We start from the raw sequence: 15,063 nt of genomic DNA, 5'->3' as shown, positions 1-15,063 counted from the left end.
CAAAATAAACGTCACATTAAAATGACCACCAAATTACTATAACTTAATCAAGTTCCATATGTAAACTTGAACGTCCAGAAATTGGGCAAATAAATTACCCAATGCACACTCCAAACCACAGTGCTATTTACTACCTAATGCAGGATAATTTTTTACCTAACTTTATCCTGCTCATATCAGGCAACTGAAATGTCCTCTGTGAATAAAGGGGGGGGGGGGGCAGTACACAAGGAGAAAAAAGGGGAATCATATAACTATTGGAGACCTAAATTTCTATTTTTGGGAATCATAAACCTTAAGCTTGGAGTCCTCTCTTCTTTTCATCGTATGGTAAGTCAACAGTATAACCACTTCTTTTAGATGGGATATCCTCAACATACTCTGTTGCCAACAGTTTGGTAGAGAGACCTTAGTTGTGTGTTCCATTTATCTATGGCAGTATACTTCTTCATCCCTTTTGATCTGCGTGCACGAATACATCGTGTAAAACACGTTAGAAGTGAACTTAGGTCGCAATAAGTAAATTAATAATGGCACATCAAGGTTATTAATTGACCTGTCGCCACGCTCTAGCAGCCGGTTCACTTGATCAATGTGGCCATCAATCCGGTTATCCAAGATTAGGGAGACCAACAAGTCCTCAACGTCTTTTTCTGGCACATTCAGCTCCTGCAGGTCAATTAATATGAGAGAACCAACTTGAAAGTGCAGTGCATCGAGTGGATTAGTAACTGAATAATGCGATAAACTACGAGAGTAGCTCAGTTCACTGTAGGGAGTATGCATGTATCTTCCAAATATGAACATGTAATTAGTAGTGTTTTATGCCATCACTAACACAGATAGCTGATAAAACTTAATCCCTCATGCTCTGCCTCCTCGCATGAGGCAATGAATAAGACAGAATACGATAGATAAGAGGTTCACTATGGAAAAGCTGAGAAAGGGAAAAAGGAAGAATGCCCTAGCAAGAAAGAAGACTGTGATAACTTATCACCTTGGATATGAAGGGAATCCGGATTCTTGTGTAAGGCTTGATGAGCTTCAGTAAAACCTGGGTTCTGACATTCCTCAAAAGATCTTCAATGTAATTCCGAATGAATGGGTCATCCATTATTGTCCGTCTGTTACTCTGTTAAAATGTCGAGAAAAGCACATTCAAAATGATAACAAGAAACCAACTACAGACTGTTGGGCCAACAGGCAATTTTGAAATTTACAGGAAGGTACCTTAAGAATTTTCTCGAACTCCAAGATCTCATTTCGTTGATATGCTGCGATAAGGTTTGTCATTGCCAATATCTCAGGGTCATTTTTGTAACTGAAAAATATAAACACAATCATGTACTGACACAATGCAGCCATAGTCCAGTCACAAGAATGACAAAATACTGATGTTGAATCTCGCAAACAAAAACTTATCTCAGCATACTCACGGTTTAGCTTCTTGACCATCAAAAGGGTTAACTTCAGACTCCATCAGCATATTTGCCAGAACCAAGTACCTAAGTGAAAGGAACCAAACATAGTGTGACATTAGGCAAAGCAGAGGTTTGCAATGGTTAAGACAGAAATGGAATCCACATACTGTAATCTTCTGATGGAAGGTGAATGTTCAAAACAATCACCTAGCACCGCATTACAGCAATTGACATGGAACAACTTTAACCCATATTTATATGCAATTAACAAAACTCTAAATTTCTAAAACATGCAAAAGCATCCATTCAGCGAAAACATAGAGAGAACCACATCTGAGGCTATATCAAGAAATGGATTCAGAGTGAAGAGTTAGAAACATCAGAGACAGTCTTAACCTTATCAATTTTTCTTTATATATATATATATATATATATATATGTGTGTGATGGTAGATCGAGTCTAATCTAACCACCAAAACAAGTGCAGAAATCTGCTATTAGTTACAAAAAGCACGTCGTCACATTGATTATTTCACATACCAAGCAACAAGTGCGAGAATACTGGGACTGAACACGGAAACGGGAACTCTTGAGGAAGGGCCGGACCACAAAGGGTCTATTGTACGCAGCCTTACCCTGCATTTCTACAAGAGGCTGTTTCCACGGCTTGAACCCGTGACTTCCAGGTCACATGGCAGCAACTTTACCAGCTACGCCAAGGCTCCCCTCCAAGAACCTTTTATAAAATGTAATTGAAAAAACAACTTATTTCTGTTTCCCTCCAGATTAAACAGCACCTCCTCTCCACATAAACAACTTAGCAGTAAACTGTTTGGCAACTTCAACACTTGGAATGTCCTACATGAAAAGGCATAACCTGGAACCTTAATCTTAATCACCTCCAATTTATGAAGCCAATAATGCATCCCATACCAAGAGAAGCAAAAGATTCGTTTACTTCCAATCACCTATGCCAGTGGCCACCAATGTCTAATGATTATCAATACAATCCTCCCTCCACAACAGACACATCTCGAATCTTCATCATAGCCTTAGTGAGTATTTAATCAACCATGAAAGGTGCAGGAGATAAATAACAGAAAATTGGTACCTCAGAGAACATTAGCAAATTTTCTCCAAGTAGTAGACAGATGCATCCTGTCATAATTTAAGTGTTGTGTGCGTTTGCAAGTTTGCATTGAACTCTTTAACGAACTTCCTTCAATTCTAGTTCTAAAGTACTACCTAATGTCTTTATGTCTTTAAATCTAGCATTTTGAGAATGATTTGAGGCATCATTAAATAGGTAAGATCCTCAATTTGACGTCCTGATTAAGGCCTAGGATACAGCACAATTACATATGCAAAGCAGTTGCAACAGTTTAATTTGGTACAGAAATGTCCGTTTTCCCATATATACTGCAGGTATACAACACCCTGTTTCAGTCACATGCATATCATCTGAGCACACTTCAATATATTTCATCCAACCAACTGCATCACGAGGTACATGAGGTACACTGCCTCTCTTTCAGGATAAGAAGCTACAAGCTTGAGGAGCAAAAATATGGAAACATTTGACACTATTTTGAGTGGCTTGACGATAAGAGTGGTAGGGACAAAAGTAAAAGACGAGTACTGAAAACTATTCCCTTCACTTGGTTAGGAAATAAAAGGAAGAAAAAGCCGAGATGCAACCCTCCCAAATTTGAAGGGGGGAAGGAAGCAAATTTTCCTCGTCGCGGAAAGTAGAAAACAATAGAAGAGAACAGATCCGTATAGGTGATAGCACTAGTTGAGATTAACCCTTAGTCTTGTTGGCACACCTACATTAGTCCAACATTTGCTAGGAGTCTATAAAATCTTGTTGGAAAATTTGTATGTCAGTAGAAAACGTAGAGAACTTCTAAGGTTAGAGAACCAAATTCATTAAATGCTCAAAGGAGACGGGTCTACTCGAAGCAAAATGGATAGTGAGGATTCATATGCCAACCCCAACTAGCTTAGATTGAGGCTTTGTAGTTGTTTGTTGTGTCATGTTAAGCCAAACCACCAGAGGTCGATGTTAAAACATCACAGAGAGAAGTAAGATCAGTGACTTCACTCTATTGCACCAAACATAGCGGCAAGAAATGCGAGCAATGGTTCGACTACATGATTTAAGTTTATCAAATATAGGGTAAAACATTCAGTTTAAAAGGCCATTAATTCCATGTCAAGCACATTACAAAAGTAATGGTTAGTGATTAAGTAACAATCCAAAAGCTTGAACACATAGTTAATGGTTAGTGAAAAACTTCTTTTTGTTATTTGACAAGTACTTGTGGAAAAACTTTCTACTATTGCTTCAATAGGAGTACAATTAATTTTGTTAGATAATGATTATTCCAAGACAAACTACTTTGATCATGCTTTTTCAACACATGATCTCCTATGTTCTTTAATGCAGCAACCACGAGCTACAGCTTGTAGCAATCAGTAATACAGACGTCCAGGAACTAGCAGCCAAAGACTACATTAATAATTTCAATTTCGTTGTAGTTTTATTTTTCTCTTGTGTCCTTAGCAAGACGAAAGTGGAAATGCCAAAGGAAGCAAATAAATGCACACACAACCTACGCATATGAAGCACAAACAGGAAGTACAGCACACATACTTTAGGCACTGGATACGCCTATGATTCCCAGCTTCATCATAGTTCTTGAAAGCTTCAAAGAAGTCTGTAGCTGCCTCTGCCCACTTTCTCTCCGCCATATGCATTTTACCTCCACATTCGCGAATGATTCCCATTATTCTTGGATGAGGGATTGCTGACTTGACTGAAAGTGCTTTGTTGTACAGTTCCTGGGATTATACTCATATTATGCATGAATTAGGGATTGAAAACGGCAGCTTATCAGTTCAAGCTATGTTGCTAGGATCCTCCAAAAAGACGACGGATGCGCTCGGGTCCTCCAAAAGAAAGTTATGCATTTTTAGAGGATCCGACATGGGTGCGTTGGCATTTTGGAAGCTCCGAGCAACATAGACCTCAAAAAGATATAAATTAAGGAAAATGAAATGTCAAGCAAGTTTTAAAGCAAGCATGCATCCTCTGTAATGTAATAGTTAATACGACTGGATAGATGTTTTCAAGATATTAATGCCAGAATAAATACCAGAAGGTTAAGAAATTATGGTCATAATACAGATATATAATCCGCATGGATATAAAGTTATAAACACATCAGGGTCTTCTGTGGCCCCACTTAAAATATCAGAAATTTAAAATATGAATGATTTCCCGTAGAGGGGTCATTTTTTGGCCCCATTCCAATAAATAGTGCGATCAAAAAGTTATGGCTTTTTTACTATTTGTCTACAACTTTTTGACCGTCTCATTTATTGGAATGAGGCCAAAGAAGACCCTTATACAGGAAGCATTCTTAAAATATTATGGCTCATTATTTTCAACGTGAAAATATTACCTCACTCATATTTGATCACATCTGAGTAGTAGATAACGCCTAAATAGTGAGATTTCGGGTAGAAATAGATTTGATCAAATCCTATTTTAGCAACTTTGACCGGACATTCCCTACCGAAAGAGCAGAAGTAATTTACGACTACTACAATTATAAGGTCTCTTTGATACCATGTTATAAATCTTTTCGGGAAGAGATGAAGAGAAGTTGTCTTCTCTCTAACTTAATACTTCCTCCGGTCCTTTTTATTGATCTTTTAGCATTTTTTATTTGGTCCAAAATATTGATTTTTTTATTGAGACATTGTACTTGTTGCACTGATGGACTATATTAAATACGATAGTAAAGCATTTGTTGCACTACTTGATTATATTTATTATTATGACCGACCTTGATTTAATGTTGAAAATATACTCCCTCCTGTCCTTTTTATTTGATTGTTTAGCCTTTTGCACACCTATTAAGAAATCTACTTTGGAACATTAATTAAGAATGTTATTGACTAAATTAACCTTTATCTCTTCTCAAATTTACTCATAGGAAATTGTAAGGACTTTTTAGAAAATGGTTTAGATCATTTATTAGCAAGGTAACTTAGAAAAAATAATACTTTCTTGATTTTTGGACCAAATAAAAAGGACCGAAGGGAGTAAGATAATATAGTTCAATGGTGCAATTAATGCATTACCGGAAAATCAAGGTTGTCGTAATAAATGCAGTTTAATTGTGCAAGAATGCCCAACTATCATAATTAATATACTAAAACAGCGTAACAAATGAATCATGCTCAATCTTTTATTGTCTTGACACAATCTCTGTAATTTTATGATATTTTCATAAATAATACCTGTATATAGGTGTTTCTTGTAGCTCATTCATATCAAGTTAGAATAAAATAAGTTAATTTCGCCTCTTTCTCGACTGCTCCAGTGACTGTTCTAACCTTTTCAAGTCATTATTCTAGTCGTTTTTAAAGGGACATGTGTCACTATTCGTGTCAATATTCAGTGCTAACATGTCAATGTCGTCGTGTAGAGACATCTTTCTAATCAATGAGTAGCTAACACCAGGTCTCCATTAAGTGACATGCCACTATGCACTTATCCAGTCATCAAGGCCACATTACTAAGCATTAACTTTTTCAACATATCAAACTTGATTTTACAGCTTTTTATTTGCAAACATAAGTTGTTTCACCACATTGAGTTTAAAGATTGTATCTGAATACAAGATAATGTAACAGTGCATTTATCATCGCTACCAGTCAACGTTTAATTACCGCCAAGTATGGCATAAAACTGTTCGGCCATTGCCACGTTACTAAAGAGTAATCTTTTCAGCACACTCAACTTGATTCTCCAATTGATTTGAAAACCAAAGTTGTTTCACCATCCTAAGTTTGAGGAAACGTGTTGAGAAGAAAGCAACTAATTCAGCTAGGAGGTGCAATAAACTCACCATTGTCAAAGTCAAGTTTGGCTCCGCAATAACAAATATAGTAAAACTTTGTAATAAATTCATTGCTATCATAAATGTAATCAAGCGGTTCAACAAATAACTCACACTCAATCCTTCAGTAAATAATGCATATAATCTTAATTTTCTACCCTACATTCACATCTATAAATAGATAACTCTTGTAACCCAAATGCGTAAAGTAAATTGCCAATCAAGTTAGCACCAAGTTAGAGAAAAGACAAAATGACTCTCTTTCTTCCCCTCAAGATTTCTCACACTTATCAAAAGAATCCTTCTAAACCTACACCAGCCTAGAAATGGATAGAAAAGCTTCAATAAACGTAAATGTAAATATCATGATTTATGAACGATTGACAACTTCTGCGTTCAAGTTAAGGATCTCATCTAAATAGACTGCTCTACCAAAACCATTGTTAGAAGCAAAGTAAACATCTCTGAATGACAAGAAGAATAAGCTGCCTAATCCCCTGATACCTCACTGCCATTCTGCCTGTGTAGGTATATGATTGATTACAGCTGTTTAACCCTTTTCCTATGAGCGGTTCCTGGCTATTCTACAATCAGCATCCTACCGGTTCCGCTATAACTCCATTTATCACCAGGGCACATGCGCCTTATCAACAAACCGGCAAAGGATCGAGGAAATACAGAAAGAAACCAGAGAGCAGATTTTAACAGAATGAAGTTCAATAATTTGCCCTGGTGATGGACGCATTAACACACCATATTCATGGGGAGGTGCCATGGTGTATGCTATTCGTTGATGACATAGTTTTGATTGATGAGTCGCGAGCCGGTGTTAACGAAAGTCTGGAGGTTTGGAGACAGGCTCTAAGGGTGTCAAGCTGAGCAGGACGAAGACGGAATACATGGAGTGTAAGTTCAGCGTTGAGCCGAGGGAAGTGGGCGCGGATGTGAGAATCACAGGTCATCCCAATTAGAGGCAGTTTCAAGCTATGTTGCTCGGACTCTGCAAAAATGGTGTCGGGTGCGCGTCGGATCCTCCAAAAGTAGTGCATTTTTGGAGGATCCGACACGGGTGTGGCAATATTTTTAGAGAGTCCGCGCAACATAGGTTTCAGTACCTTGGGTCGATTATCCGGGTGGGGTGGATGAAGTGGATGTTAGCATCTGGAGTCCTATGTGACAAGAATGTGCCACCGATACTCAAAGGTAAGTTTTATAAAGCGGTGGTTAGACCGGCCATGATGTATGGGGCTGAGTGTTGGCATGTTAAGAACTCACATATCCAGAAGATGAAAGTAGCAAAAATGAGGATGTTGAGGTGGATGTACGGGCACACTAGGATGGATAAGATTAGGAATGATGATATTCGGGAGAAGGTGGGTGTGGCTCCTATTGATGAAAAAATGCGGAAAGCGAGGCTCAGATGGTTCGAGCACGTACAGAGGAGAAGCCCAGATGCTCTGGTAAGGAGATGTGAGCAGCTAACTTTGGAGGGCACGAAAAGAGGTAGAGGGCGGCCTAAGAAGTATTGGGGAGAAGTGATCAGGCAAGACATGGCGAGGCTTCAGATTCCCGAGGACATGGCCCTTGATAGGAAGCTGTGGAGGTCAAGTATTAGGGTTGTAGGTTAGGAGGTAGTTGAATCTTTCCTTACTTCGTACCTTTGTGAGGCTAGTCTGGTAGGGTTTGTGTCTGAGACAGCTAGTGGCAATGTTGTGTCTTGCTACTCTTTCGTTTCTCATAGTGCCGGGTCTATTTATTGGCTATCGCTTTTGCTTTGCACCTATCTTCTTGTTTTCATGATATTGTTATTTTTCCTATGATTTCTGTTGGTGGTACTGATATTGTCTCTTTTCGTCTTCTTGAGCCGAGGGGCTTTCGGAAATAGCGTCTCTACTCCCTCGGGGTAGAGGTAAGATCTGCGTACACACTACCCTCCCCAGACCCCACTAGTGGGATTTTACTGGGTCGTTGTTGTTGTTGTTGTTGTTGAAGTTCAACTAGGAAGGTGAAGAATTCCATACTGCTAGATACTTCAAACAATGACAGAAACATCTATAATTCATTTCCTAATATTTCTTGGAGGAATTTAATAGATTTTTACTAATCCGGGAAAAGAAAAGAAACACTAAAGCAAATTATGTGTGTTTTACAAAGACTAGCATTCTTTCAAAGAGTCTCAATCACTACCTTCAGAATGTACTGGTTATCTTTTCTGGGGTACTTTTGTATACAAAAGAGTGAGCTTCTAGAAGTAACATTCTTTCAAAATAAAAGAGACCACAAAAACCAAGAAAACTTAAACATACAGAAGTATCTGAAATTGGCATTTGAATTGAAAGAAACTGACTGTAAAAAGTTTGGCCAAAAATGAAGGAAATGACGCCTGATTCTGCTCAAAAGCAAGTATATTATTCAATAAATGGGAAGAAAAAGGTATTAAAATACCTTCAGTTTTTTGTTATTTTTTGTCTCTGTGTACATTTGAATCTCAATTGCATATACCTCCAACAATTGTGTCCCTTTCTTCTGATCATCAGTGCCATCTTCTTTCTTACAAGATTTGTGGAGCTCTTTCAGAATCTAACAAAGTTGTCAAGTTATGTTCATGAAAACCATAGCAAAATAAAAGCTACAGATACTAATCTGAGCAAGCAAGATACCTTGCTCATTCGTCCATATTCCCCCATGTCAAACCAAATCTGGCAAAGCTTTAGATTCGTCTTGAACCATAACCTCTGTGAAAGAAAGAGTGGGTCGTGAGACCTTAATGAAAGACACAAGAACTTCGAGAGAAACCTGCGAGCTGACTCCTATATGCCAAAAGAGGAATACACTCTGACCTCATTCTTAGCCTCTTCAAGGGCTTTCAGTGTTGTCTGGTAGAACTCCTGCAGAAGGCTGAAGTTCTGACTAGCTGATCCAGAAACAAAATCCATAATACTGTTTATACACTTCTCACTATAGTTCCGTGTCACAGCCGATTTTATGTAGGTCAGCATTTCTCGATAAGCATCCATCATTTCCTTGTACTTCCCTAGCTTATAGTAAAGCTTAACAGTTTGCTTTAAAGCTTTAAATCCCCTGGAAATGATGATAGTTGGTAACAATACAAAAGCAAGTTGTAGCTCTAAAATTCTTAAAAGCTTTAGGAAACCCATTAGTTAAAAGCATAAGGCATGAGACCTGGATAAGAGTCTTACACGAGTTGGATGGGTAAACAATAACCAGCCTTGTAGCATTACAAACATGAGCTATAAGTCTATAACTAGAAATTTTGGATAAGGGATATTAAGCAAATTTGCAATTCCAATTCAGAGAAGAGAACATAAAAAAGACTGCAGTTCAAAAATAAACTAAAGAGACTCCATCTTCATTAGTGATTTAAAATTTGGTGTGTCATATACACACAGAAATGAGAAAAAGAGTGGATAGAAGAAAGACAGGCTTGTGTGATAGGCACATGGCACGAGTTCGAATACTAGTTGGTGAACCAAGCTTGGCATTTAAGTGAAGAAAGGTAGAGGGCAAACCCATTATCCTACGAGCTTCAAACCTAAAATAGTGCATTTCTCGGTCAGTAAAAAAAATAAGAAGAAGAAATAGAGGCCTGCTATTTGAATCTGACCTCTTTTTTTAAAACTGAGGTAAGTGATTTTGACTTTCAGGTCATATTAATAGTTGCATGCTGCATAATCAATGAGTTTTTATCAATGCAGCGTTAGATACTTGGGAAAAACTAACTCAGATTTCAGCATCTCCATAATGCACATACTAATGATTGGCCGGGTTTCCCTCCACTTTACTTCACCAGTTTGCAGGTTAATAATAGAAAAGCAACTTTTATTAGAATGCACGTTCCTGATGCCATTTCCTATATATGTAATGGCACATAGGCATCATCACACACCATAATATAACTGATCTCACAAATATATGGTACGCTTGTTAATAATTTTATCTAGCCACCACCCAAGACAGCACGCTGAAAAGGTTACCAGCAATAACTGCAAAATTTAGACATTCAACTCCTTACCACTCTGCCTTCTCAGGTTCCATACGTACTACTTCAGCAAAACCCTCAAGTGCTCCTTCGGGATCAGTTTCGACCAAACCTATGCATGACATCATTGCAAAATATTACTTCAGTGCAGTGTTTAGTATAGTGAAACAGAAGTGGATCAATACAAACAGAAAGTATATCTCTAGGCAGCACTACCAAAAATTACAAGAGGATGCATAACAATACAATACAAAGGCAACACTGTTACCTGGTAGTTAGCATCACAAAAGGTACCTTACAACTGAATAATACTAAAAGGCAGCATTTATCAAATTACCATTACATAAAGTTTGGTTTTGCAGTTACTCAATCTTTATATTGGCTGACTTATCCAAATAAGCAGTGTGATTGTTAGCCAATAGTTAAGAAGCAAATGATACATGCACGCCTTTCACACTAGCAACCATAGCAAGGGCCTAACCACTACAAACATAGTTCAACAGGAAAAATGGAAATCTCATATTCTGGCCCAGGAGATTGAGCTCTTTTAAAAGTTTTTGATGCGCTCTCCAGCTATTCCAGAACATATGTTCTATGACCAACAGAAACACGCTATCTTCCAATACAGTATTGTAAGTAATGGTTTAATCAAAGTAATATGTATTATAGTCAAGATATTTGTAAAACAAAAACATTCTCCTTAGATAGAACATTTTCCAATACAAGGTAACCAAATAATGAAAAATTTCATGGAGGAAAATATTTTCCTAACATTTTTACTTTTGTTTTTCTAAAAATGGTAATAAGTCTAACACATTTACGTTAGGTCTTATACTCTCTAGGAGCGGTTTAACCTTTCAAAGATTTATACGATTAGAAAATATTCAAAACTTCGAATACTTGCTTTTTATTTGTATTTGCATATTGGCATGAGATAGAGTTTAAATGGCGTAAACTGGGACAATGAGGATTCATATAGCCGAACCCAACTTGTTTGAAACTGAGGCGTAGTTGTTGTAAAGACAACCCCGAGCATAACCCAGAAGGCAGAATAATACAGCGAAAATCACGAGAATAATCAAATTTATCATCGTACTTACAGCATTGAACACTCAAATAAAATCTGCAGAAAAATTCTCAATTTTGTTTGGTTATTAACTACATTTATTACCAGGGAAAAAGAATATGTACTGTACAATACAAAGAATCCCTAAAGCTTTAAACTGGACAAAAAATTCTCAGAATTAAAGTTGAAAACCTTTGGAATTGTAGTATTGATTCTCGATATCAACATCTTGCTCTTCCTGCTCCTCGTCCGAGTACTCGAATCCGTAATCCTCCATATCCGCATCTGCGACATACATATATATTCACAAATATCGGATCAAATTTATATATGATACAGAAAATTAACGGGAAAATTATTGAATTTGATGTGATTTTGAGTATTACCAGAACCCATGGCTGATTTCAGCTGACAGAAGACAATTGAAACAAAGGAAAATTGAGAGTTTGAACTGTGAAGTAAGCGAATTGTGCGTCCGTGTTTTTGAGTTCCGAAAGTCAGTACTGGAAAATAAAAAATAAAGTTCCGTACTGAAGGGTTTGTTCGATTCGGGCCCGAGTTCTAACTTCTAAGAGAATCCCATTACATCAAATTCAAATATGTGACTTGCATATGTTTATATTTATTAATTGATCAATAGTTTAACGATATGTATTCTCACTTAACTTTTATCTATTAGGCGCCCGGACATAAAAATTATAATTTTTTAAATAAAATAATATTTAGAGTTAATTTGAAAAATAGTATTTGAAATTTAAAATAATATTTAGACATATATTTCACTTGAAAAAATATTACAATTTAGTGAGTGAGGGAATTTTTTTTTGAAAAAGTGGTCAAAATCACTTTTTGGTTTTTGAAAAACTCATTTTCAAAAAATTTCCAATAACTTGCACAATATTACGGATAAATACATTTTTGAAAAAAGGAAACTTTTTTATGGACAATATAAAGTATTTACCTTGACAAGGTGGGTTACTGTGATGGTAAGCACACTCCACTTCCAACCAAGAGGTTGTGAGTTCGAGTCATCCCAAGAGCAAGGTGGGGAGTTCTTGGAGGGAAGGATGCCGAGGGTCTATTGGAAACAGCCTCTCTACCCCAGAGTAAGGGTAAGGTCTGCGTACACACTACCCTCCCCACACCCCACTAGTAGGATTATACTGGGTTGTTGTTGTTGTTGTTGTACCTTAGCACTGTGTGGGACAGAAGAATGAATTGATAAAAGAAGTTTCAAATGAGGAAATTTTGAATGCTATTAAGGATATGCCCCATGATAAGGCTCCAGGGGTGGACGGATTTCCCAATGAATATTTTACTAAGCACTGGGAGGTTGGCAATGATATTTGTGATGCCACTAGACAATTCTTCACAACTGGAGAAATGCACAGAGGAATCAATGGTACTGCTGTGACTTTAATTCCTAAAGTGCAAAACCCAAGCCATGTCAAAGATTATAGGCCCATTGCATGTTGCACAACTTTGTATAAGATAATCACCAATGTTCTTACTGCTAGAACTAAAAAGGTCATTGGTGGACTCATTGGTGAATCACAATCTGCATTCATTGAAGGTAGAAGCATCCTCACAACATCCTATTCACACATAGAACTGTTCAAAGGCTATAACAGGAAAGGAATTTCCCCGAGATGTGTACTGAAGGTGGATCTGAGGAAAGCATATGATACTCTGGATTGGTTTTTTTTGGAGAGAATGCTGATAGAGCTTGGTTTTCCTCATAAATTTATCAGTTGGATAATGGAATGCATTACAACACCGGCTTACTCTCTTACCATGAATGGTGGATTGACAACACCTTTCAAAGGAAGGAGGGGAATCAGGCAAGGAGACCCTATGTCTCTCTATCTATTTGTCCTGGCAATGGAGTATCTATAGAGAAGGGAGTTTGCACAGTTTGCAAAGAACAAAGACCTTAAATTTCATCCTAGAGCAAAAAGCTAGGAGTGGTACATATTTGATTTGCATATGACCTTCTTATGTTTTGTAAGGCTGAAATAAGCTCTATTAGATTATTGCAGCATACCTTTCTAAAGTTCTCTAATGCCTCTGGCCTTCAAGAAAATGCAGACAAGAGCTCTATTTACTTGGCTATTATTTCAAACAATCTGAAACAGGATATCCTACAAGAACTGGGCTACTCTGAAGGCACTCTACCCTTCAGATATTTTGGTGTTCCCTTGGCATCTAAAAAGCTATCAGTCATTCAGTGTTGGCCATTAGTAGAGAAGATCACACGGAGGATTAACTGTTGGACTGCCAAATTACTCTCATATGCAGTCGACTACAGTTAATATAGTCAGTTCTATTTGGAATTCAATCTTACTGGGCACATGTTTTTCTATTACCTAAAAAGGTGATGAAGATGGTTGAGGCTATATGTAGGTAATTCTTATGGACATGAACATCTATTGTCTCTAAAAAGGCACTGGTTGCATGGGAGAAAGTATGTTTACCACAAGCTGCAGGGGAGGCTAAATGTGATGAACATGATCTACTGGAATAAGGTAGTTGTGGCAAAACATCTGTGGGCGATGGCAAAGAAGAAAGATTGCTTATGGATCAGGTGGATTCATACCTTCTATATAAAGCACCACATATTGGAAAACATTCCAATACCTAAGAATGTAGCTTGGGTAGTTAGGAAAATTCTGAAGACAAAAAGATTCATTGGAGAACTTCAAGGTATTCAGGGAGATCTCAATAGCAGGCTATGCCAACTACAACAGGGAGAGGTCTTTAGCATCAAAAAGCTTTATCGTCTGCAATTCCCTCAGTTACAATGGGTGCCTTGGAAAGGTATTATTTTGCAACCAAATCTACATCCCAGATTTAAATTCATATTGTGGTTAGCACTAAAGAGAAGATTGGCTACAGTTTACAGGCTTCTGAAGATTGGTATTCAAGTTCCTCAGCAATGTGTCTTCTGTAAGCAAGTTGATGAATTGTTTGACCACTTATTCTTTGAATGCATTATAACCAAGGAAATATGATCGAGACTGCTGAAATGGATGGGCCACAGTAGACCTATTCGAGATTGGCAAGATGAGGTTAATTGGATAAATCAAGGTGCTACAAGAAAAAATGGACATTAGGCAATAGTGACAGTTGATAGCATATGCAGAGAAATCGCAATACATATACACACTAGAGGAAGATCAATACAGAAATGGCAAGGAGCACTTAGTCAGCTGAATTGTTATCCTTAGGCTACAATGTAGTATGTGCTGATCTTTTTAGGATCTTAGTCGGAGTATCTACATACTTAGACTACAGGAATTGATGTAATTAGAATTGTGGATGGTCAGCATCTACTTGCTTTGTAAAGATACTTTTGGAATGAATAGAAACCACTATTTACCAAAAAAAAAATATTTACTTACTAAATAATATATATTCTTACTTTAATTAAAATTTGTTATTAATTAATTTATTATTAATACTAATTACGAGTAAGTATTTTTCAAGATTACAGATTGATATTGTTTGTTTTTCAAAATGAATAACAGCATTCGAAGTGCAAAAGCGAAATTATCTACGTTTCACACTATAAAATCCAATATCAATCTTTCTAATCATTTCAAAAATGTTGAGAGGTAATACAGATTTCCCACAAAATTTGAATGTGTAACTAAAAACTCAATT

General features: G+C 37.2%; 1 protein-coding gene across 1 annotated transcript; it reads right to left on the bottom strand.

Annotated features, from left to right (window-relative positions):
• Window positions 1–16: 16 nt before the first annotated feature.
• LOC104089229 (COP9 signalosome complex subunit 2-like) lies at window positions 17–11,995 on the bottom strand. Its single transcript, XM_009594075.4, has 12 exons — window positions 11,787–11,995; window positions 11,593–11,685; window positions 10,368–10,446; window positions 9,175–9,415; window positions 8,995–9,069; window positions 8,780–8,914; window positions 4,078–4,265; window positions 1,437–1,505; window positions 1,231–1,321; window positions 998–1,132; window positions 557–669; window positions 17–462 (listed from the first exon to the last, which is right to left on the bottom strand). The coding sequence occupies exons 1-12, from the start codon at window positions 11,794–11,796 to the stop codon at window positions 372–374; spliced, it is 1,320 nt and encodes a 439-aa protein (XP_009592370.1). The 5' UTR covers window positions 11,797–11,995; the 3' UTR covers window positions 17–371.
• Between the last annotated feature and the right edge of the window lie 3,068 nt (window positions 11,996–15,063).

This window comes from Nicotiana tomentosiformis, chromosome 1, assembly GCF_000390325.3.
Source record: "Nicotiana tomentosiformis chromosome 1, ASM39032v3, whole genome shotgun sequence".
Classification (NCBI taxonomy): domain Eukaryota; kingdom Viridiplantae; phylum Streptophyta; class Magnoliopsida; order Solanales; family Solanaceae; genus Nicotiana; species Nicotiana tomentosiformis.
This window is presented reverse-complemented; position numbering and strand designations above follow the sequence as displayed.

What these genes read in the sequence shown, in the direction of transcription:
- LOC104089229 (XM_009594075.4), bottom strand. An exon ending in TCAATACTACAATTCCAAAG is followed by an intron (nt 10,447 to 11,592) that starts GTTTTCAACTTT and finishes TGTCATGCATAG; the next exon opens with GTTTGGTCGAAACTGATCCC. An exon ending in AGGCGTATCCAGTGCCTAAA is followed by an intron (nt 1,506 to 4,077) that starts GTATGTGTGCTG and finishes CCTTTCACTTAG; the next exon opens with GTACTTGGTTCTGGCAAATA.